This window comes from Ptychodera flava, chromosome 4, assembly GCF_041260155.1.
Source record: "Ptychodera flava strain L36383 chromosome 4, AS_Pfla_20210202, whole genome shotgun sequence".
Classification (NCBI taxonomy): Eukaryota; Metazoa; Hemichordata; class Enteropneusta; family Ptychoderidae; genus Ptychodera; species Ptychodera flava.
The window spans coordinates 18000825-18023962 of record NC_091931.1 but is presented as its reverse complement, the minus strand read 5'-3'; the positions used below and the strand labels follow the sequence as shown (position 1 = coordinate 18023962).

General features: G+C 36.5%; 1 protein-coding gene across 1 annotated transcript; it reads right to left on the bottom strand.

Moving 5' to 3' along the window:
* Positions 1-263: 263 nt before the first annotated feature.
* LOC139131077 (phosphatidylinositol 3,4,5-trisphosphate 3-phosphatase TPTE2-like) lies at positions 264-22993 on the bottom strand. Its single transcript, XM_070697025.1, has 16 exons — positions 22849-22993; positions 21517-21871; positions 20886-20933; positions 20291-20452; positions 19494-19610; positions 17341-17431; positions 15848-15911; positions 15350-15466; positions 14411-14492; positions 9402-9490; positions 8655-8716; positions 7441-7515; positions 6500-6605; positions 5453-5550; positions 4559-4654; positions 264-3837 (listed from the first exon to the last, which is right to left on the bottom strand). The coding sequence occupies exons 2-16, from the start codon at positions 21801-21803 to the stop codon at positions 3646-3648; spliced, it is 1686 nt and encodes a 561-aa protein (XP_070553126.1). The 5' UTR covers positions 21804-21871; positions 22849-22993; the 3' UTR covers positions 264-3645.
* Positions 22994-23138: the final 145 nt, after the last annotated feature.

The window sequence follows — 23138 nt, the reverse complement described above, 5'->3', positions numbered from 1 at the left end:
ATCTATATTCATTTGGCTAATTAAGGAGAAAAAGTGCTTAAAATATATGAATATAATTGTTATACTCGGTCAAAGCTCAGGTTCGGACACTCAGATCTTTCAATTTCTATTTTTATTATGATTTCTAGTTTTCACCACCAGATTTAACCCTGTTCATTATTCTTCAGTTATATAAAAATAATTTTCTTCAAATGTCATCGATTTTGAATTCTTTCATAAAATTTTACCGATAAATTGCAGAATATCTCGTATAGAATGTGTTAAGTGCATGCCCAACTTGCATTGTCTCATGAATATGCAGAAATATATTCGCTTCATTTTCAGTAAGCGTTGCGCCAAAATTGTCAATAGAGGGCGCAATTCCACTGCAACGTCTTTTGATCAGGATGACTTGTTCGCTTGGGAAAGAACAGATCCGAACAGCTGTGTTTAAACACGGTCCCTCTGGATAGAGTGATAGAGGAACCGTGGTTTAAACGAACTTCTGAACTTAAAGAATGGAGAGATAAAAAAAAGTGCCTACATTTGTAGTCGACTGATCTAAATTTTAATTATAACACAATTGGAACTAATTTGGGATAATTGGATTGTGAAGTAATGTCGGTTTAATCTGCAAATGTAAGCTCACCTGCTTTTCTTTTTAAGTTATAAACTTGTTTTTATGAGTAATTTATAATATTGCAACATTCAGCTATAGGCACCTAACACTTTTGAGAAATTTGAAAAATATGAAGATCCAATCATCCCAAATTAGTTCCATGTCATGTTCCAGCATTCTAAGATTTTTGATGCTGCTGAAAGATGTGCGATCGTAAATCTATTACGTGCTGATACCAAATCTATTCAAGCAACAGATACTAGGTTTTTAGGCATGATTTAAAGCAAATGATGCTTTCAATTGATAATGAGTGATCATCATTTGATTGGTGCAGTAAGAAATGCTCACCAATGCACTTAGCAATAAGGAAAAATACCGCAATTATACGGTGTCGCTCAAATTTGATCAGAATTGGTATATACCAGTAAGGGTTACCAATGATCAACAATAAATGTTGTTTCTATCTGTTCAGTGGAGGAAAATTCTATGTTGATGTTATGACAATGATTTCTGCACAGTACAACCAGAAAAACAACAAGAAATATTTAAACCAGATAAACAGGAATGACAAAAGTAATTAAGGTCCGAAACTTTAGGTACTGGAGGTCAACTTTAGCAACATGCATAGCAGAAACAAGCCCCTCTTAGTTTGAGTATAGACGGTCTTCGCCCCCTCTTCTGTCTATGGTTTCATCAGGTCAGTTAATATGTAACAGTTCAGAAACAATGACAGGAAATGATTCAAGATCAGTGGAGTTGGCCTGTTTCTTACTGGCATGCCATTACTTCTGCACATTTGCAGGATTTCACTTTTTCTTACCTCATTTGCACATTTTTGACACTGATGTGTTCATTTGAACAAATTCACATCTCAACCCCTACATCTACCTGTACACCAGATACTGAGACGGTAGCTTTGGCGGTATGGGAGCCTTTGTGTGTGACGGACATAATTCCGCGCATACCCACAAATATACAGACATGCAAATCAGATGCAAATGAACTGATTCAGCTTATGCGATAACCTCACATTGGTATACCAAATGTGAGCTAATAATAATATATAGTATAGCCCAAACATGGGACTATGTGCCTGAAGGTAGGTGACCATATGCCCGCGGGCAAATGGTCTCCTGCCTTGAGGGTATGTAGTTCCATGTTTGGGCTATGTTTTTATTACATGCCTCTCTTGCATAATTTGCTCTCAAATTTTTTTGGGTTGACATGCAAATTACAATCGTGTGCTTTCCTCACATTGGTATACCAAATGTGAGCTAATAATAATATATAGTATAGCCCAAACATGGGACTATGTGCCTGAAGGTAGGTGACCATATGCCCGACGTAAGTCGGGCAAATGGTCTCCTGCCTTGAGGGTATGTAGTCCCTTGTTTGGGCTATGTTTTTATTACATGCCTCTCTTGCATAATTCGCTCTCAAATTTTTTTGGGTTGACATACAAATCACAATCGTGTGCTTTATTTCCATCTTGGGCAAGAATCTGTTGAACAAATGGAATGATTTTCATCGTTGAACAACGCATTGATATATTTTAAATCACTTATGTGGTTTGTCAAATTTTTTATGCATAATTTTGTCAAAAAAGTATTTCCTGGGTAAAACATGTATTTCTGTTATTTTAAACTCAAAAAGTTGTCGAGTTAGTTCACATGACTATGTGGCCTGTGACATCATTAACAAGTTACCATTGGATCCTATGGAGGGCATGTGAGCTCCGGGCATGTAATAAATTAATTGGGGAAATTTGGCATTAGACATTGCTGAGATAAGACGTTTTGAATTGGACGTTTCTGATCATCGTTGGGAACTGAAAACCCTGAGTCAATACATTTACTTAGACTGACTGATGTTCTGGAAACGGTTAAATTATTGAAGCCACCCTATGCTCAGAAACCAAATGTTAATGCCCGTGTAGACTCTCAGATTAGAGGCCACACATAAACATATTGCATAATCAATTTACAATATCTGTCACATCGTACATTAGCAGTTGATGTGAAATTGAAAAGTGTACAGTAAAAACAAATGCCAAAGACGCATAAAGTTGTAATCCATAGTATTGCATCACAAGTCATTTTCCTGAAAACAATAGTGTTCCAGAGAAATTATGCACCAATAAAATCATTGTCTGTATTTCAACTCTTGCAGACAAGTTTTTCCATGAAAACAGACATTTTCAGCACAAACTCTAAATGTAAATAGTGTATGAGGTCCGAACTATTGAAAACTGCAGTTTTCAACACACTGAAATTGCTACCACTATGGTGTGAGAAAATTTAAAAGCTGGTTTCACATTATATAATATTTGCATAAGAAAACCTGGAAAATTTTGCATACAATATTAAAAAAAAAACCATAATTCCTATACAAAGGTATCACTGAATAGTTGCATAGTCTAGAGCCAATAGTAAGAGCTCAATGTCTTGTTTCAGTGGCATTTCCAATTAATTAATATTGTCCCTACTTAGGAGAAAAACATTTGCAACTTTGGATAGAGGACACTTGATGCACCTTAAAACTGTTTCACCATGTCATGGTAAGTGTTAAATTGATCTAAAACATTGCACTTTTGTCAGATTAATTAAAGGAAAATCATGGCATAAAATTTGGATTTGAGAATCCTGTTAAAGGTTACCCGTAAGTTACCTGTGTCACCATAAAGAATTTTGGAACACCCTGCTGTCTTTACCCCTTTCACCACCATGGTTTGGCCCAAACCTATTGTTATCGACAGAGAGTATGGACCAGTTTACCAGGAATCAGGGTTGAACAGGTGTATAGTGTGGCTACATCAATACACAGGGAAGAGGGTTGAAAGCAGGGGAAATATTCTGATTCAAAATTACGGCTGTGGGCATTCATACATATGAACTTGTACATTCTGCATGGATGGGATAATACCGAATGAAAAATTACGGATCTGATGATAATGTGGATGATGCACACTTGTACTGCATAGATGTGACACGATTCAAATTGTCGCCAGTTGATCAGATCACCTGGTACCTACTGACATCGAGGCGTGCTTAGGCACAGCTCTCATGCAAATCAGAAAATGTCAGCTTGATAGAAAAGTTGTCTTTGAAAACTTTCCCAGAACTCTCCAGGTGAAGGTTGTCAATTTGAGACCTCTGCAAATGTAAGGCGTTGTCTTCGATGAATCTTGTGTTGAACCAAACATAGAAGACACAGTTGCCATGACCGGTCGGAACATTCCTCTGTAAAAGTGGAAAACCAAACAGGAAAATAAGATGTACATCACTTGTAAAAAAACACATCTTTACTAATCCTCACAAGTAACGAAAAAAGCAACATCACACACTACATATTTCAATCCTCTGTTTCAGGGAGACCAGTTTTTTTCAAGAGAGCATAGAGCAATACAAATTCTAGTTGTACATTTGAGGTCTACACTTATAGCCATTAGCTCTTTATTTTTGGTTGTGCCAGTCTTATATTGCCATGTGCCTGATCAGAAATTTTCGATTCTTATGCTACTCTAAGCTTCATCTCTGAAATATTTTCACTTCCACTGTGTCATTAATGGCACAACTCAGTCTGACTTCTGCGGTTCATTTCTCTCCAACAATATGCAAGATATCTAGGGCAAAAACATGATTTATTCTTTCCCAAAACTATGTTCCTTTCAAATAACACTATTTCAGCAATGGACCAAGTAGTTTTCAAATGCCAAGAAGACAGTGTTTATTGCAGGATAAGGGTTGTTAATTCGCATATCCTTATGTTTATGCCTTCTGTTGATTACATTTGACAAGCATATTTCCTAAACAGGAGCCAAATGTTCTTAAATGTGGGCTGTTCTGTCTTGAAAGCTTCTGCTCTTGCATGATATCGACAAGAGGAGAAGAGAAACAGCACAATTTGGTAACACCTCTATACTAGCTTTCAATAAGGAAAAAAATTGGACACTTTACTTACAGATGAAGAATAACACACTAGCTTGACATCCCCAGTGAGGAATGGAGAGTTGTGAACTTGGACTATGACACTGTCTTTGTCATAGTCATATACTGTCTGTTGATATAAATGAAACCGTGGAAACAAATTAACATGACCATAGTTAGTCTGCGTACCCGTACATGACTGTCTGAGCGATGTGCGCTGTTTAACTTATTCTGCGATTTATGGTTCTGCCACATATGATACTGGTAGGCACAAAACAACGATCAAGATCACTGACACACGCACCCACGCTTTGCAAACTGTTCAATTGTGAATAATTTCAAGCGAGACAAATGGCTGTATACAAAATTGACACATACATATCCGCATGCTTGACCCAGTTTTGTGAAATATGATGCAGTAAGTAAGATCCTATATATGTGTACTACAAACTTTGTGTGTAAGGGACCTAGAACACCTATTCAGTATGATGTATGTACCGTAAAAACCCTACCAATTCGACCAGAAAAAAATAATTACGATTTGAAAAACGTCGAATTAATAGGAAATTAAAACTGCTGAAATAATTTAGTGGTCGAATTAATTGAAACCACGAGGATGAAATTTACGCGAGACATGTTTGCCATGTTGAGACTGCTTCAAAGCATGGACTGTGAAATTTTGTGAGGTCGACAAATTAGGTGAAAAAAAACCTCAAACGCACGTGGGTGTCACATCAAAATCAAAGTACAATGCATGTGCAGGCAAATCAGGTTGTCCTCATGAAAACCTTCCAGCTCCTATGTCATCGGACAGCTCTTAATAGTAATACTTTGAAAGCAGTTATTTAATTCACAGTGCACTTTCAACGTCCTCCCTCTCCAGCTGTGGATAAAAAAGGTCCGTATAGACCTTCCTTGTTTTCCTTACCTGACAATTGCTGTTGCCGCCCAGTTTACATTCAAATATCCGATGTTTGTCTGAAATGATCTCAAATCTCAGATCTCTACCATCTCCTTTTCCAATGTCTGAGGGGTCAAGTTCAGAGTTTGGAGTCATATCACACAGATTATGCAAGCAACAAATCCATGAAAAAATAATTAATGGTCGTGACACAGTCCCTGCCAACATTTGATCATTAGTAGTTGTTGAAAAGTGTGATTGATATGAACCTTGGGTATGTACAAAGTTTAGAATATCTAATATACAGACCCCTACTGCCAAATTTCAATGTCAATTTTCATGACATGAAAATGCAATATTTTCACTTCAGTTTCAAGTTGTATTGAAATAAATAAGTAAATAAATAAATATAAGAATAAATAAATAAATAAATGCTCATCCAGTAGAAGTAGGCCTAGGGTCTGGGCATGTTATTTGATACTGTGTACTTGTTTGAGCACAATTTAGGTGTAGTAACTCCAGATATAGACAAAAGAAAAATGGTGACTTTGGAAACTCAGGAAAGTCAAAAATGGCCAAAGTCCAGTGCATGTACCAATACTTTATGACCAAAAAAGGGTCAAGCCCTTAACAGCACAGGTTTTTTGTTAAAATCGAAATATTCTATTTATAGAACGGAGATGAAACTGGGTTATTCGAATTTTTTCTACCAGTATCACTATAAAAGATAAAATTCTCTTCAGTAAGCATTTTTTTTCAGTAAAATACGCTACTATTCAGTGAGCCAGAGTGTTCCCACTATCACAAGGCCACAGTGGCTTTTCAATTTTGTGAAGCCTTACAAACAAGTGGATGCAAATTACTCCTGCAAGGCAAAACAGCTACATGTTCATTGGTTGATATCATACAGCAGTAAATTGACAATGAATGAATTGCAGAAAAAAAAAAAACTCCACTGTGTTTCAGTGATTTTAGAATGCACTAAAAAATAGCATTTGAGGCAGATCTGAGTAAAGGTTACACCTCAAGATCAGAGATCAGTGTTTGTCGTGTTGATCATCTTGTTGTCATTACCTGCTTTAGCCTGTATGAGTATTGATACCAGCTTGAGTTGCTTCAGAGGTGGCAGTTGGCCTCCGTATACTGTGTGTATCTGCTCAATATACTCCACATATCGACTCTGTAACAAAACACAATTTACAAATTACTATGGAATAAAATGGAATAGCAGTGCACAACATAGCATTTGTCTATCAAATTCAACTTCATCAGTTATAAAGGCACATTTCAAAACACTGGGCCTTGATGTTCATAAGGATATCTTAAATTTTATGATTTGTAAACATTGTTTTCAGAGTTTAAGTTACCATGTAAAATCTTCCAAAAATGTGTCCTCTTTCCCATCCACCAATGGATGGCCAAAATATGAAACAGGTAACTGGGAATTCGAATGGACAATGATACAAACAAAACTGCATGCAAAAACATGCATAGATTTGCATTACATGTTTGTAGTCATCCCATGATCTCTTCTGTAGAAATACTGCGCCATTTTTATTCCAGGGTAGAACAATTTTAGCAGACCTGAAGAGGTTTATATACACCTTAAAACTGCAATCACAAGGTCATAGCATCTCAGTCTTTCATACATTCACATTGAATGACTGTCATTTTTCTTATCTCCACTGACAAATAACAAGGACCTTTCCAAGTCAGGACAGGTATTCACTGATTTGTCTTCTTCAAAGCTTGTACTGAATTGGTACTCAGTGACGTAAGGATAACATGATTTCAGACAGCGTACACAGAACCTTTTTACTGACAAATACCCCATTGATATTCAAAATCCTTGATATCGGACAGACTATGTCAGTTGCTTCACTTCAGTGGCAGGTCAAACCAACATGATCTACTACTGCATCATTTCATTGGGTTGTAAGGTGACAGACATTTGTTCGCTTACAGGTTTTGTCCCCAAAATATCACGGTGTATAAAGTTTCTGAAAAGCCTTTACCTGGCTGGGAGTTTCAACAGCTGGGTACTTGAACAGGTCACTTTTGGCATCACCAATGAAGTTCAGTAGATATTCCTGAAAATAAATGACAAAATAACCGATTTTCAATACAATTCCTGCATTTCACTACAATTCCTAACAACTCTCGCTTGTATGGCTTTCATTCTGATTTCATTTCTGAGACATGCCTTCAGTTTGCGTGAAACGGTTGCAGACTCATGATCCAAGAGAAAAATTGGTGTGATTTTCCAGGTTTCATGCAATAATACAAATGAAGGCACTAAAGAACTATAAGCAAAAGGGTTATCAAGGTCACACATTCATACAACCATGTTTTACATACATGTACACCTTCACTCTATACACATTGTCTCCATGAGTGTACACATATGGATTACTCCCTCTTTGTTGACTCTATATGTCTATGGTAGAATTCTCCTCCGGGACAGACAATCGGACTCTCAAATTTTTACTATTCTTTTCTGACCTACCACTTGTGGGGGCTCATTTTAAAGCTCTTGGTGTAAGAAAAATTGTCACTGTCTAAGGGATGGTGGCCAATTTGAATTTAAAATATCAGTAATCAATGGGTAATTTGTTTCTCTAATGTCAAAATTTGCATGGTGACCTTGAATTTTTATTCTCAATTTTGAAAGAGAATGGTTGAAAGATTCCTTGAGGAAAGTTAGAGCCAAAGTCTAGTTCTTTCACTTTTGAGGTACATGTATGCTACCTTTAGTGATCAATTTTGAAAACACATAAGCATGAGACAAGAAACTATCAATTAATGTGAATAGATACAAATGTCTTTGAAAATTTTGGATTTTTAAACAAAACAATGGTACGTTTAAAAAGTTTTGTCCAGAACTGTAAACGCTGGTGTTTTTACTATTATTCCAGCTGAATATCAAAGTCACAAGACTCAAGGACTTGAAAGGGCGTCCTTTTCTCTGTATAGCCTTGGTCAAAAAAAGCATATATCTGTACTATACACGTTATATAGGCGGTGTCTACCCGTGTTGGTTTTTCACTGTGTTCAATGTCTGAAATTTCAACTTCATTCTGACCATCGTATCAAAAAGAAAACCGTACATGTAGATGTCATTACTATTCAGAACACTTCTAGTATCATGCAATTAATGAACTTGACATTAAAAAATCCACATAAACACAGCACTAGTGTAATTCTCATTACACAATGTACTGACACTCACCTTGTATTGGTTGTATAGTTTGTAGTACACCAACAATGATGACATCATCATTCCTGTCCTACCTGAATACCCAATAAAAATGGCAACTGTAAATTTTTTCCTTCAGTGTGTTTGAAACAGGATCAAATATTTTAACTTTTTACATTTCTTTTAAAGTGACAAATCAAAATACATGTAAGTCTCGAAGAAGAAAATTTTAAAAAAATCTTGAACAAGAGACTTGTTAACCAATAATGACTTTATAAGTTGGAGCTGCTCAGAAAATCACTTTTTCTAGACTTCAGTAGCAGGATACATTTTTTAACTTGCTGGCAATGTGGTCATCACTGAATATATCATTTATTTATACATTGAGGTGTGTATGCTAGCACATGTATACACAATAATGCATGCAGACTCCTGCACAATGATGGACTTTATGCATTAACAGAAAAAGTTAAGCTAGCATACTAAAAAGACAAAAACTTTGCATTAAATGTATTACATGTCTAATGGAGGAGGATATTTTTATAGTCAAATTAGCATCCCTTTCCTACTGAACCGTTTTGTACATTCAAGGGAATACTACAAAGTTTGATAGAGCAGAAACAGGATTTTAAATCAAATACTCTTCTACATAATAGCATGTACGGAACAAAAAGAACTAAAGGGGTCACGTGACGGTCACTCTTTTCTCTCCCAAATGAAAAGTACAATACAACAGAAATGTACAGTGCAAATGAAATGTACGCTACAATGACTTAGTACCTTTTCCTGCATTGCAGTGTAGAACAGCTACATTCTCTTCATCTGATGACAACCACTCATTTACATCTTCACAGAATTTCAGCATTTCTCTAAGAGTAAGATGAGAAAAAACAACACAAATCAGGTAAAACTGGCATTATTTATAGATAACAAACTGTCATTAGAAGCAAAGCCATCTATCTCTTGAAATATACAAGCGACCTAGCGGCCGATATAGCTCTGCTGTGTTAATGTAGTGAATAACTATTTTTGACACATGTTGATGAGAAGGTGGAAATCTTTGATAGCTCAATGCAGTGACCAGAAAAAAGTGGCTAAAATAGCTGCAAAAATACACAATTGAAGATTTCATCATACTTATCGGATCATCCCTATGAACATGTCAACCAAAGATATTTGATGAGTAGTTTTTTGAGAATAAAATTTTCTGACCAAAAATGGCAAAATTGCCCCAAAAAACAAAAATTGCAGATTTCATCATAATTTCAAAAGATCAAATTTAGTTCATCTATAGAACCTGTAGACCAAATTTCACAGCTATCAGATTAGTCGTTTTGGAAATACACATTTTTGACCAAAATGGCAAAAATTGCCCTAAAATACAAAATTACAGATTTCATCAGAAATTCAATATATATTACTTCGCTCATCTGTAGAAACCTTTATACCAAATTTCAAAGCTATCAGACCAGTACTTTTTGAATAACACATTTTTTTTACCCAAAAATGGCAAAAATTGCCCAAAAATTACAAAATTGCAGATTTCATTTTTTGACCAAAAATGGCAAATATTGCCCCAGAAATACAAAATTACAGATTTCATCAGAAATTCAATATGTATTACTTAGTTCCTCTATAGAAACCTGTATACCAAATTTCAAAACTATCAGACCAGTACTTTTTGAGAAATACATTTTTTGACCAAAAATGGCAAAAATTGCCTTAAAATGCAAATTTGCATATTTCTGCACAATTTGAACAAATCTCAAATAGATCATACCTAGGGACATATGTACCAAATATCAAAGCTATCTGACAGGTAGTTTTGAAGAAGAAGATTTTTAAAGATTTTTTTACCAAAAATGACAAAATTGCCTTAAAAATACAAATATGCAAATTTCACCACGATTTGAACAAATCTGACTGAAGTCACCCTAACTAAACTGCATATCAAATTCAAAGCAATCGGACAAGCGTTTCAGAGAAGATTTTTTTACCACAAACACCAAAAAATGCCCCAAAAATACAAATATGCAAATTTCATCACTTTTGAACAAACTTAAAGGTATGGAAATCGATCCCAGGGCCTAGGAGTGGTACATGTAAAACAGTGTGTATCTTTGCGTCAGAGGCGGAATAAACGATGAGTGTATCTATTTATCCAGGAAATCTTAATCCCGACTGCTATGTTTGTACGCACATAGAGCCAGTCGACGTTAGGGACACAAAAAACAACACGAGGAACAAAGAGACAAGGTTTTGAACAAAATGTAGCCGGTACTTCACCGATGTCTGTAACTCCATACATGAAAATATTCGTAGCTTGACGCACTTTGAACATAGCTCGTAACAAGGGACAGTGGAAAGCCCATGGAACTACGTGTACAACTATATCATGTAGTTTGTGAACAGTGAAGATTTTTCCGATCAACAACTTTGACAGATGGTGGACTGACCTTTCCTAGCGCAATTGTTATCTCCCTCGATTCAGCACAAAATTTTCGTATGGACTGTTGATGCGGTGTTTACAGTTGTTACCTGGTGGTAAATCCTAGTCGTATTTACGACTGCTGCGTAAACAGTCACTGAATAAATTTTGCACGCATTTACAAGCACTGGATATTTTTACCGTTTTTAATCGAAAACCTCCGTATACGCGTATGACAGTGACAAAAACAACACAAGGAATCTGGCGTATATTGTTACTGAATTACTTTGACCAAAAAAAATCACCCAAATGCCGAACGGTGATCATACAGAACTGTGGACTGAACGACCTCAAACCGACTGGATCTCAGTCAACTGTGCCGGGCTCAACGTCTACTCTATCAGGGTCAACTCAACCTTTCACCTCAGACAACTTTACCTCACAAACTTAGAATATACTATTTATCTTGAAAATCAAACTCTGTATCGTATTGAAAAAATCTTACCGGGGCCACGGAACAATTAAAAAAACCAACAAATCCCAACAGAAACAGTGGAATGATCAATAGTGTGCAAGGTCGCTGTATTATATGTCAGGGTAAAAAAATCTAGTTATGAAATTTCTGGACGGTACAAAAGGCGGGGCAGAATTAGACAAGATTACGACCAATGTGTTACCGCCGATGGTACATAACGTACTGTTGATAGCAGGTAGTTCGGTGTCCAGTGAGAACACTATTCCCAATATACCATGGCTGTTGATTTGAGCTGCCTCCGATCGAAAATTTTCTATACAAAGACATGATATCAATAATTTTGCGAGATTATAAGTACCCGCTGTCTTCTCGCCAAATAGCTGCGATCAAGATCATTATGATAGAAGCAATTGACCGCCGAACATGCTTGCTGTTCTTATACACAACGTGTAAAAAATGATTGTTCCTGCTGAGAAATACGACAGCAAATATTGCAACGTGAATTTCTTACTATTTTCCTCGCAATGGTTTTACATCTGTGTCTATTTCAACACGGTCACTGGACCCATTTCTGACGATTTTTACAAACAAAGAATCAGCTCACACTCATCGTGGGAACACATTGCAAAGACGTTCAAAAATGTTCATCACATGAAAGATTACCGTAATCCCCGTTTCAAAGATGTAGGAAATGCCGAACTGCAGCCTCTAAATACAACTTCCCGACAACTTGCCGACAACTTTACAAGCACACTCCGGTCATCACATGACGGTTGTAACCGTACATGTGCTGCCGCCAATGGAGAATCAAAAGACTTCAAATCAAAAGTAAAAAAGTATAGAAAAATATCAATATCCAAGCACTGTAAAACAGAGTAATTTTGATAAGGTCAATTTATTGTATATTATAAAAAATCTCCAGGCCACTCGGAACAGCGTAAGATTATGATCTCACCCGTTCGAATACTACACTCACACGGTAGGGTAAAAATGTGAACTCAGAACGTTATATACTGCTTCCGCCAAGCGAGTCCGCTTAGCTAAAGACGGTAAAATGACCATAATTATTATTGCTAGTCTCTGTAAATTTTGCCGACTATTCGTTAGTAGTTGTCGAATTTCTTGAGTTTGTCCGAAAACTATTCCAGTGAATGACGTAAGTTTCAAGACACCTGAGTGCGAACACAATATCGGTATCGGGATAGCAAAATCAGTCACAGACAATCGAGGAAGAACATAAGAGTCTATTAATCTGCGAATTAAATGAATCCTAAGTTACTATGAAAGTAAAAAGGTAATGTTGTGTCCTGGTTGGGAAAGAAAAGTTGATTAAGATTTCAAAAAAACGTCAGATAATATTAGAGCAATTTAGTAAAAAACAAGCTCAGAAAAACGTATAGAGAAGAACGACATCACGGCGATTTTCAAACCTTTATCATGTTTCGGTCTGAACGGTCAACATTTGATGCTATAATCTATGTCAAGTGTCTTGTTTTGGTCAAATCTGACAGAGATGAAGCAATCGCGATTTAGTTTCATCGCCCCGACCCGACAGAAAATAATGCAGCTCATGGGCACCTGTATAATCGTGGCGTGAACGTATCCAATGGCCGTCCACTGCATGGGTCTGTGAGCGGTTGAGTGATTTGGGTTGGCTGCATAGATCGGAATCGAGTTGATTTTGGCCGAAAACAGTTCGAAAAGTAGTTTTTCGTGTTCCGTCCGAATTGGATCCGCATGTTGCCGGTTTTGTCCATGGCAATCAGCAGAGCTGTGGTGGGAGGCCGTATAACGCCGGGAACACACGGCATCGGCTAGGCGACAACATACTTCCAAAAGAGATCTATCGTAAAATATCGTACTTCAGGTCAACATACACGTCACCCATTCATAGGCCTAGAGGTACACAGATCAACAAACATACAGGGAGAGGCAATCTGCTTGAAACCATGAAATAGTCCGTTTGTGTCTGAACTCATCTGAGACTCGTGTTCAGTAACCGTTGGTCAAGTATTTTGCTCAGTTCTAAGAGTCGTTTATTCATTGTTGACATCGTAATCGATCGGATGTACACAACAAATGTTTGATCGTTTTGCACCTTTGCGCGTCCCCTCGTGATTGGCAGCTGTTTGAATGCTTTCATCTATTGTTTGTTGGACGCTTCGAACACAGCATCGAAGCAGTTTTGGCATCAAAAATCAACTTAAAATGGTAAAAATGAGAGAATTTCGCCAACAAGGTGATGCCACAAGTATTCACAAACGTAATATGTTGGAACAATACTTTAATTTACACCATGGTTGTTGAAAGCTCCAGATTTTCGGGAGCATTCGTTGACGCTGTTATCATGTGCCACTCATGTTGGATTATGAATGCCCAGGGAGATAGGGGGTATTTATAGGCTCCCCCTGCCTTTAAGTGAGGTCACCGCAAGTGAACTGCATATAAAATTTCAGAGCAATTAGGCTTGCGGTTTCAGAGGAGAAGGCAATTGTTGACGGATGACGACGACGGACGACGATGGAAAATCAACCTATTTGATAAGCTCCACGTCGCTGACAGCGGAGCTAAAAACTCTTGTTCTCATTTAACTGGTTCATCATATGGAGAACATGTTAACTTAATTGTCATACATTGACAACTGATATCAATATGCTCTCCAAAGTTAGGCTAAAGCATTTAGCAAATCTCATCTATTTGATGAGCTTTTGTACATACAGTTGAAACAGATACATCCCATTTCAAAAGATTTCATTGACAATGTGCATAAACTTGAAACACAAAAAACTTTAAAATAATAACAATGATCAAAATGATAATAACATTATTTCCTATAACATGTATATTACTGTCAGTTCTATATCCGAGAGCAATTTGTATACTTACTCTAAGGACGGCACATTTTGATCTTCAATGGACACCCTCTCAACTTGAAAACTGAAGTATGAAATATCATAGCCACCTTCACCTTGTAACAAAGTAAGGAAATTAATTACATGTTTGAGAGAAAATCCCTGAAAGTGTTCACATCATATGCTCAATACACACTATATAATGGCCAAGGTATTTCACTCAAATTGACAGTACACTTTGACAAGATATGAAATAGGGTCTACCCTTGTTTTGTTTTTTGTTCTGACAGGACTAGAATGCTAACACAGTATTTGAAGAATGACTGAAAGAAAGCAGTTAATGCTTCATACTCATATTGTTGTTGAAAACATAAAATAACATGAGGTTTTGATACAAAATAATATATATTTGAGTTACACACAAGCCAGAGTGTCAAGCACTACCCTACATTTCTCCCTTACTCTGGCGGCATAAACAAACAGCTAGAATTGTCAAAACCACTCGATGGTGATGAGATTTCTATTCTTACTTTACTCAACTTAACACTGTGTTAATTTGTAATTATTTTCTGCTGTATACTGTATTTGAAATTAAGTTGACACTATGCACATCTTGAGGTTTATCTGAAGACGATTAGATGGTATGGCATATAATCAACACGTTCTTCATATTTTTGTGTTCAACACATTTGTGCTGGTTGTAAAACAGAAATGCACATCATAGTTGAGCAAAGTTTGACCAAAATCATTAGCTGTTTGTTGAAAACAGATGCCAGTTTGTTTATTGGCAGGATGATGAAAAATGGCACTGGTCAGTTTAGCTGATCTTGGAGCAGGTCTCCTTGCAAAAGTCACTTTTAAGTCGCATTGTTGATTTTGGTGAGGGGAAGCAGAAACACTTGCTGGAAGAAAGAAGCTGTAGAAATGTGATGTGATGTGATGTGATGTGACGTGACAGACAGATCACACTTACTGCACAAATTGTAGACTTTGTAGTGACTTGGGTATTTGGTATTCAGGATGTGTGCCACTTCTGATATTGGGTTTCGCCTTCCACCGGTGGATGGAAATGACATCGCTATCAATCTGTCTGCGAAGACAAAATGATCAAAAAGCCAATTTAAATAGCTGCCATAACCTCTGACTTTTGTTCCCTGTCCCTGATGAATGACTTTCACAGGAAATATCCCCAAAATTGGTTTCATTATGAAATACTGTACTAGTAGGCCCTGATGATGCATGCTGTTACCCTAGTAAAGATTGCCACTCTTTTCCTACACAACTAAGCTTGTGTCTGCCTACCTGTAAGTGGAAGCCCTACACCAAATGGAAAAATCCTGCTTTGGAAATTATAGGTAATTATTGCTATTGTGCATTTGTAACGTAAGATAAATGAATTTTGCTACATTGAAGCTATGCTACTGTGTGTCACAATCTAGTCTAACAAAATAAAGTTTTTTGTGTTAGTTACTTGTTATACTTGTAAGATCCAGTTCATACATATGTTCTTCATATTTTCCACCACCTGAGGAAACCTAAAAGCGATGAAAAGTCAGAGAGAGAGAGAGAGAGAGAGAGAGAGAGAGAGAGAGAGAGAGAGTTCAGTACAATCTAAAACTCAAGATCTAACTGCTACAATTTGATAACATCTGTTCTTCCACTATTATCAGTCCTACCCAGCTCACATGCACAGGAAACCAAAATATCTGCCTACACACACGTCAAATGTTCCAGAAGTAACAATAGAAAGACAACATTGATATGATGACAAATTTATTACATAAATGGCAAAGCAAATGGTAGCAAAGCTGTCTGCAATCAAGATATTACCTTTAAGTAATCGACATGTTATTGATGATTCTTAGTTTGTAATCTTATTCATATGCAGCTTATTGTTTGAATAAAGTATCCACCAAATTTATAAATTTCTGGCGTGCAAATAAAATGGCTTGTCACTGAGCTGCAGAGCAGCAAATCCTAGCCAAATGAGGCAGTACAAGAATATTACAAAATTCTGAAATTCAAGCATGTTTTTATCAGATGATATAACTGCAAGAATGAATACAATGTCACTTGAATGTTAAGGGGAAGTTCACCAAGGATGATTTTTACATATGTGGTAGATTTGTGGTCACTTACTTAGCTAATTTCGCCATTTATAACTCACGCAACTTTTTACAAAAACAGATAAAAATAGTACAGGAAGTTGCCCATGTAATTTGAATCATGGGAAAAAAGCTCCAAGCTTGGAGCTTGCATCATGTGATATGGAAGGGACCATCTTCCGATGGGTATGGCCCCAACATTGTCCACTCACAGTAACACAGTAGTAAACAGCAACACAAAATCTGACAGTGGACAGTTTATTATAAGTGATTTATCGTTTATGCAAGGATACTCTGTATTAGCAAAAGTAATGTAAATATTAAATCAAGCATGGGTGAGTGGACAATGCCATACTCATGTGAAGATGGTCCCTTCCTTATCACAATATGCAAGCTCCAAGCTTGGCGCTTTTTTCCCACGATTCAAATTACATGCGCAACTTCCTATACTATTTTTATCTGTTTTTGTAAAAAGTTGCTCGAGTTATAAATGGCGAACTTAGCTTTTCGGGGTAAGTGACCACAAATCTACCACATATGTAAAAATCATCCTTGGCAACTTCCTGTACTATTTCTACCGGTATTTGTAACAAATAGCGCGAGTTATAAATGGCGAAAAATAGCTTTTCCGGGATAAGTGGCCACAAAGCTACCACATATGTAAAAATCATCCTTGGTGAACTTCCCTTTTAAATAAACAAAGGTATTTTCATGGACAGTGGTAACCATAGAGGGCGCTCTTTGATCTGCGGCAGATTGGGATTTTCAGGTTGTCAGTAACACATGTACCCGCAAGGTGAAAATCTAAATTTGCAAAGGACAACATGTGGAGAAACAGTGATGGAGAAGACTATCTTACCAACTGTTTCTTCTGCTTCCTTTCCTTGTACTTCTCAACAACGATTCGAACAAAGAAAAGCACCCTGAAGAATCGAAGGCCGGCCACTAATCTGGGTAAAAAAGAAAAATGTGCATTTTGATTGGTAATGAGACTTGCACTAGAATTAATGTGTCTTCAGGCCTAATGTACTGACCCACTTCTGCCTACATCTAAATATACATTACAGTGTGAACAGTGTATGTGATAGACTTCACACAGTCATTTCACCTTAGTTGATCAGTCATACCAGACAAAGGTGTAAACTTCAATGAACTCTTTCATAATAAATTATACTTGTATTTGTCTCAGCAGTGAATCGTGTCTTACTGAGCAACTTAACTCCTACTATAAAACAGAGTAAAAGACTGACATGTAACAACATAAATGTGACGGTTGGGTAAAAAGGTTCTACTATTCTGGGTATATAAACACACACACAACACTGAAGGTACTTGACAGGGACTTAGCAACGAGACTGTCACAATCATATCAAGAAAAACACCAAAACATTTAACTAGAATTTACATACAAAATGCTGACAACAATTGCACAGAGGAAAAAAAGTTTATCGGGATAAAGTTTACAGGGATGATATGAGCATGCTGGGAAGACAACACACAGGAAAATAGCAGTCTTTGGTAGATATGGTCATGCCACAGTCAGCAGATCGTCCATGTAGCCGACACGAACACGAACTGTCTGATACAGGCTATCAAATACTAAGAAAAATAGTAAAGAATGAGCTACAAAATCACTATCAGTTTTAAGTTGCAGGTAGAATAAGTCTGTGACTTTGTATAAATACTATGAAAATAGTAGAAAGTGAGCAACCAGCTGAAAGTTAGTCGAGGAGACCCTACACTTGTACACTATGCAATAATGCATATCATTAGCATCTCATTGTCGGCTACATGGACTGAGTGCCCCACAGTCCCTTCACCTCCGTAGCAAAAGGACTGCGGTATATATTACACACTGGCACTAAACTTAGAGTTATTGCACTGTCAATATAATATACATGCCTACATTGTATGGTTGCTAGAATATTTATTGGCTTGAACACAAAAGATGTCAAACTTGTAGAGCAGTCATATTGAATAACTGCGACAGTTAAAAGGATGACATATATAGAAAGAAGAAATTTCTTGACCTTGAACCTGACCCTTTCTCATTCTTTAGAATTCTGCATCCAACAGCAGATAGTAACAGGGCTGTATTGAAATTTCCTGCTGAAAAGGGTGGTAGGTGAGGTCACATGCATAAACTCTTGACCTGCAGTTCTGACAACAATCTTGCATAATTCCTACCATACAATTGCAATTTCCTGTCTCCAAAGCACTGTGGTACATATAGAACGTGAGTCTAACACTATATGACACTCTGAAATGGTTTTGAGAATGGGTCAAGAGGTATGGGTATTTTCCAATACCCAGACTTGCGTGACAAATGACAAAAAATATCAACAACGAAACTTACAACTGGCAGCAAATTGTGAGCACAATGGCACATCACACATATACATGATAATGATGGCGTACGTATGCGGTGACTCTAACCATGAAAGTATGAGACGACAATCCTGGAATGAAATACAAAAGAGGCAGACATGTACATTGTTACAATTCTAAAAAAAATTTTTTGTGCCACAATGGAAAACTGAAGAGTGCTGCATGAACAAATGTTGATGATGACTAAATTTTCGAAAATGAGTCCTTGTGTCATTTATTCATGATATGATATTTCACAAAAACAGCTTTTGAAACAACTTTATGGACGAGCACATTAGTTATACTACATATCAACACTACCTCTACTGGTACTGCAAGTTTGTGATTTGCTTTATAAAATATATGACTTTTCACACAGTGTACAAAATTTCCAAATATCCTTTTTGCATTCAAGTGCAGATATATACACACACCAATGACATAATACTGAGCATGATTGACTGTATTTAAGAAAAGGATATTCCACAAAGCGATAGATATGATGAATTTTCAGTATGTTTACAGGCTACACTACTACTAAGCTACAGTTGTATACAATTGGCCAAGTGACTCGCATGTCTCTATCCATATATCATTTGTATCATTTACTGATATTTCTGAAAGGAATTTCATGAGGTGCCTTACTTTCCATATTTGTGGTTCTGAAGTTCCTCCACCACGACATACGCTATGGTGAAAATTGCACAAATGCTAGTCACAAAAAGGTCCAATAGCATGTACCAGGTGTAGAAAAATACTTTTCTGGAAAAGAGGAGAGGGAAAGAGGTTTCCACAAATGTGCATGAATTACTTACAATGGTTGCAAGAAACGTTGGTTTGAACAAATTATTTCTGAAGTCCCGCATTAGAGTACATGTATCAAGTAGCTTGTATATGCCCTTCCCCTGACAGACTGGAAGATCTATCGCTCAAGATGGGACTGTAAAGAAGCAAGTGTGGGAGTACCCTCATACAACAGATGTTGTTCAAGTAACGTTTTTCCCGAGTGTGTATTTATGAGTTTAAATAAATGCTGAACTTCATTTTTCATTTGTACGGTACATTCTGGAGGGTAGCTCCAACATGGTACAAGATGGCTTATCACTAGGACTGTCAGATTATTTAAACCTGACCAAAGTTTTTTTGACACATCCAATTAGCAGTAGTCACACACATGCAATACATAAAGGAGGTATTTATTCTCAATAATTATATGCAGTCTGTGATGAGGCAAGGCTGCCTTGCAACTTACAAATTTCTATAAACTCTTCAATTCAATTGAAGAATTTCTCAGAATTTGTTTCACTTCAGACTCCTATGACCGTAAATATTTCATATACTTGTCAGCAAAGGAGAACTTTCTCAAGCCAGTAGCACATCAAGTTAACATCAATGGTTCACAGAAAAAGGACCACAAGAGAAAACCACAAAGGAGAACTTACCCATATGCAAATATTCTCAATGAAACTTCAATGATGAAATAGCTCATCACAATCAGAGACGTGACTTCAAAGAAGCTCTGTGCTGCATCGGGTTTAGGGTCCCATGCCAAGTCCATCAAAACTAAGGTGATATCAATAAACACCAGTACAACACCACACAGCCTAAACATAATGTGGACATGAGAGTATCATTACAAAAAACAAGCTTTCTGAAAATTTGGAAATGTTTTATAAAATGTTCAAAAACATCCTTGGGAAAATGACACAATAAATGATTCTTGGCCAGACATGATTTAATACATTGTTCTTTCTCTTTTTCTGCTTTTCAAGAAGAATGTCATGGTAGATTTGCTGATGATATGAACCTATGTGAATTATGCCACCCTACTGAAAACACCTGGCATATCATCTAAATCAATTTTCTTTCCAGCTTTCTCTCTTGTTTTCCTCATTCATAATGGATATCAATTCCAAGAGTGTGACATGTGAAGAATCTTATTTTAGCATGTTTACCGTAAACTCTTCACAAAAGTTGAAAGGTTATACAAAATCAAGGGAGTGTCGCACTGCTTACACCAAGTTGAAGAGAACGTACCTCATATACATTGAGTCTGTGAGAATTTTTATGTGCCATCTTGCTCTTCTGCAAGGAAAAAATATCAATGTATGTCACATACATCAGAAAAAGTCACAGGTGTTGTTGTTAAAGCTAAATATCCAGGAATTACAAATGATTATTGCGGCTACTCTGAGTGATAAGGCTATTCTGTAACTGATTCAAGTACTGGTATCACAGGTTCAAGGGTGAAAATGGCTATTTTTGCCGATATGCACACTGCGCACGTCAGGTTTTGCATCAGTATGCACCCACCCTCTCAGTACCTGCACACTGACAGGCTAAACTGGCAGTTTATCAAAAAGGTATGTTAAGTATCCTCTGCATCATCCTATGCAGTCTTACTGTCAGAATCAGGAAGTAAGTATAGCCCATCAAATGTAGGGTAATATCACTTTGAGCTAGGCATGCTAACAGAGTATCATGGTTTTCATCCAAGATGACACATGCTTATTCACCTGCCGTAGTGTTGGGACTTCTTTCAGATCTCACAGTCGTTCAATTTATTTTGATTTGAAATAAAAATTAAACCTGTGTAAATTTTGCCAGTTAAAGTGACCAGATGCACCACATAATTCAACATTTTTCAACATTCAACATGTGGACTCACTTTAACTTTGACTGTTTTCTAAATGCTCCATCTGCATCATCTCTGGACTGGATGTATGGCGGATCATAAAAATTAAACTGTCTATCCATGGCATCCTCCTCTATGATGTCATCCGCAAATGATTTCATCTGAGTGATATCACAGCCAACACCGTCATAGTGGACGGACCCACTATCCGGGATGGCGATTCCGTCTCCGAGGTCAAAGTCCTCACTGGTAAGCTCACCCATCGGGTCATGGGTGTAGTTGACCCCATTGTGAACTAAGCCGTCTTGAACATGGTTCATCTCCAGCTCAGATGGTGCTCATGACCAAACTATAGTACTGAACAATAAATGTTTGCTGGCTAAAAAATCTGAAAGACAAAAACACAAAGCTAATGATTGTTATTCCTCTGTAAAAGCTTAAAGTTACCCAAGAGACTGAGATTGAATGGAGAAGCAAAGAAAATATTTGCTAGCTTCTTTACAGCCCTGATAAAATGATAAAAAGCAGAAACTTAAACACATGGAATAGTGCAAACCACAGCTACATGTACATCAGTACGTAAGTACATACAGTGTACATGTGTGGGAACAGTATGTCCGAGTACATACATGTACACAAACACACATACATATTTCTTCATATTAATTATAATTTATAATTTTGAGTAGTGAATGGTAAAAACACAATTTCTTCATATATAATATATATATATATATATATATATATATATATATATATATATATAAATATATATATATTTATATATTACATATATTATAATATATAATATAATATAATATAATATATATATTCATATATGAAGAAATATATACACACATATATATATATATAATATATATATATTATATATATATATATATATATATATATATATATTATAATTTATATTATATATATATTATAATTTTGAGAAGTGTATGGTAAAAACATTTCAGAAAGTCAAAATTTTGGTTTACTTCATATGTACCAACATATTTGATAGGTAATAGTGTGACTAGTAGGTATGGTACGCAGTACCACAGTCCCTCTATCCAGAGGGACTGTGGCAGTACGGACATACGTGCACTCTCTGTCTATCCTTCTACCATGTACAACTGTACAAAGGCGCAAACAAGTTTATGTTTAAGATGAAAATTCTGGTCTTTTTAGTGAAAAAATATACTTTTAGATGTTAATACCGGTAGTAAGTAGATGTCATGTATAAACGCTACTTATTTGCAATTTGTTCCTGTTTGGATAGGATTTAGATTTGGTATTAATAAGTTAACTAGTGGGTGGGTATTACAGTGTTCTATCTACTTTGAAGTTTTGTTTTGATCTTACCAGACAAGTCACTTTGTACAGACGTTTTCGTTAGTGGCAAGCCATTCAGGAAGTGCTTCTGTCGTAACGCAGAGACCATCTAGTTTTTCTCGCTGTGAGAGTCCAAAGCCGGACAGTAAATACAAGAAAGTTCGTCGACGTACTTGCTAATTAACATAAACCACCTAGGTAAGTATGATATATTAATATGGTACCCTAATATGTGAACAAGTCTGTGTTGATATTTGTTTCCCTTCTTTTTGCCATCAGCTAACAAAATATAAAATTTAGGGCTAACTGATAATCACTCA